Genomic DNA, 2,970 nt, shown 5'->3' with positions numbered 1-2,970 from the left:
ATATTTTTTTTTTTTTTTTTTTTTTTTTATGTCAACACATGCAAACATATAAAACCCTAAGTTTTCTTTATAGTTTAAAAACATTTAAATTAAATTGCATCTTACCAGTCAATTCATTATAAATTATAAAATACATTTCCTCCATTATATATATATTTCATTGATATTATAGCTCTGCTTTTATCAAAATATATTGTTTATTTAAATATAAAAATAATGCAAGGATAGAGCACCAGACTTATTTCCTGTTGATCGAAACAGCGCTTGGGCTAACACTGGCCAATGTTTCTCTGGATTGGTCTTACCTCTCTTCGTTTTTCCTCCTCACGAAGTTTTGCTTGTCTCCATTCCATTTCCTCCATCATTTGTCGCTCCATTGCCCTTTTAGCTTCTTCTACCCTCCTTTGTACTTCAGCTTCTATTTCCTCTTTACGTTTTTCTAGTTCTTCTTCTACCCTCTTCTGCACTAGTTCTTCAATTCGCTTGGCAGCTTCTTCTTCAACCATTTTTTGTTCCACTTCACGTTGCCTTCTGTAAACACAGAAATATTTTGTTGTTCTAATGCTACAAAAGTAGCATACATGCTTCAAATACATAAGCATGCTATTTATTTTAATTATTTACAAAACATAAAATGTAATCATCTTATTTAATTAAAGAAAATGTATTTTATTTAATATTTATAATAATAAAAATATATAATTTAGAATTAACATATATTTTATCAAATTCCAAAATGATACGTATTAAAACATCAGGTACTTATATGTATACAATATAAAATAATTCAACCACCACCATGAGATAGTTATACAATCTTACCCAACTGCACTAGCGGTGAAGGTTTTGTTCGATAATTCTTTCTTTTTCCTGACAACATAATTATAAATAAAAAAAAACGTATACCAATAGAAGCAAAACTAATTTTCTTTATTAATTAAAAAATAATTAAATGTGTTAAAATTTATATTGTTTTTGCCTTTTAAAAAAATAAAATATAAAGAATAATGTGAAGAAATATTTTTTTTAGGAATAAGTACCTTAATTCTATAATATCAAATGCACGAGGAAATAATAAAAACATTTTAATGTTATCCTTTCTAATATTTGAATATTTTAATAAAAACTTAATAAAGAGATATTATAGATAAATATTGTTAATGAAAATACATTTAATTAATAAAAATCAAATAAAAAATAATTAAATTTATATTTATTATAATTACCTTTGCCGCTCCATTTCTGCCAGTCTTTCTACTTCATCCATTTTGCGATCTCTGTCTCTGTATGAACGTTTCTTATGACTGACTATATGTACATCATCTGAAGCATCTGATGAACTAGAAGATGCAGAATGGGATCGTTTCCTGCAAAAATAAATAAATTCTTTCAAATTCTATATAATTGCAGAAAGAAATAATTGACACGACAATTAAAAATCAATTGACTAATATTTATTAATAGAAATAACGCACTAAGATATATACAACAATAGGAGATACATAAATCTCCAATTAGATGTAATATATATCAATGAAAAAGATTTTTTTTATTGACTATATAGCAAAATGGCGGAAAATTCGATAAAATGAAACGATTCCAATATGCATATGTTCGATAATAAAATAAAATATATTACCTTGTTTTTGAACTACGTTCTTTTGGCTTGTCAGAATACTTGTTGTTCGAATGCTTCTCACGTGATTTTGAACGTTTTCTTGAATGCTTGCTCTTATGACGCCGCCTACTAGGAGATTTTGTCCTGGATCTGGAACGGCCCATTTCAACAAATTCTGTCTTTTGAAGAATTCACTTGTAAAACTAACGATATATTAAACACTAAGAATGTAAATGGACATAAAAATAACCGAACACTACGCGAACACTGTAATAAAATAATGAACCATCCACCGTTAATATGTACACCACACTACTGACTTACGCAGTTTTAGCGGCCATGTTTAGTATCGTCCAAGATGGCGCACAAGCTTGAAGTGTCTCTGTTTGTTATAGTCTTTTTTTTAAAAATTTTTGGTGAAGTTCAAGTATAATCCATAAAAAGTGTTTCTATTAGTTATTTTAATATCTCGTTTTCAATAATCATTTATTTTTCGATTTTATATTTTAATAAAATATTATATATTTTAAATTCTTACATTCAAATTTCACGGTAAGAATTCTTCTATCCATTTTCAACCAATCAAAACGCAATTGCAATATTATACAATATTTGCTATTTATAATTATTTTATAATATTAAAAGTACGTAAATATATATTTGTTTTCTATTTAAAAGAAAATTAGTATACGAATAATTATAAAATAATTATAAAAGAAGGAACAATATAGTATAAAATAATTAAATATATTAAAAAAGAAGATAGAAAAAGAGATAGATAGCATCGCGAAAATGATTAGCATCAGAAAATAGCTCAATAAAATAAGAGACAAACTTTGAAAGTTAATTGCGTCGTATGTGTTCCGAAAAACCGCGGTCTTCGTTGGCAATGGCACCCGTTCACAGCTGTGTCGGCGTCGCGCGCATCTCATTTGACTCGTTCCGCGACAGCAGAAATCAAGATGGCGCTCCTCTGTTTGCGGATAGTTCTGCGACGAATATAAATACGTGAAAAAAACAGTGCGAGAAACGGTTACAACGTATTGAACAGATTGTGACGATTGGTATATGCGTATGATATAGTGACAATCGATTGGTAACGTGTCGCGATAACTGTAAAGCAAGGTAGCCGGGTAAGCCGCTGCGGTATTTCGAACATCGGCGAAGGTGCTGTCGGTGCCCACCTGAGGAATGCCAGATTATCCTCACTACGGTAACTCGCTCGGCAGGGGGATGCTAATCGCGTGACGGATCGCGTGCAAGTTGATCGAAAGTGTTTCGTAGGTGATCCCCCGCAAAGGTGTACGGTCGTGTTTGTTCCGTGACGTATGTGTGTCGCGGAGGGCTGTAAG

General features: G+C 30.5%; 1 protein-coding gene and 1 long non-coding RNA gene across 5 annotated transcripts in view; one reads left to right on the top strand and one right to left on the bottom strand.

Annotated features, from left to right (window-relative positions):
- The window catches only part of LOC102670813 (UPF0430 protein CG31712), a 6,056-nt gene extending 4,052 nt beyond the window's left edge, over positions 1-2,004 (bottom strand). Inside the window, exons 1-4 of one of the 4 annotated variants that reach the window (XM_006617942.2) lie at positions 1,640-2,004; positions 1,227-1,367; positions 823-870; positions 306-531 (exon numbers count right to left, since the gene is read on the bottom strand). In XM_006617942.2, the coding sequence (XP_006618005.1) occupies positions 306-531; positions 823-870; positions 1,227-1,367; positions 1,640-1,782 (558 nt within the window). In that variant the 5' untranslated portion in view covers positions 1,783-2,004. The remainder of the gene's footprint in view (positions 1-305; positions 532-822; positions 871-1,226; positions 1,368-1,639) is intronic. The other 3 variants (XM_006617944.2, XM_006617943.2, XM_006617945.2) reach the window with 3 other exon arrangements.
- Positions 1,978-2,883, top strand: LOC116185932. Its single transcript, XR_004150832.1, has 2 exons — positions 1,978-2,170; positions 2,378-2,883. It is a non-coding gene; the product is annotated as an uncharacterized LOC116185932 (long non-coding RNA).
- Positions 2,884-2,970: the final 87 nt, after the last annotated feature.

This window comes from Apis dorsata, unplaced genomic scaffold (genome assembly GCF_000469605.1).
Source record: "Apis dorsata unplaced genomic scaffold, Apis dorsata 1.3 scaffold_331, whole genome shotgun sequence".
Lineage (NCBI taxonomy): Eukaryota > Metazoa > Arthropoda > Insecta > Hymenoptera > Apidae > Apis > Apis dorsata.
This window is presented reverse-complemented; position numbering and strand designations above follow the sequence as displayed.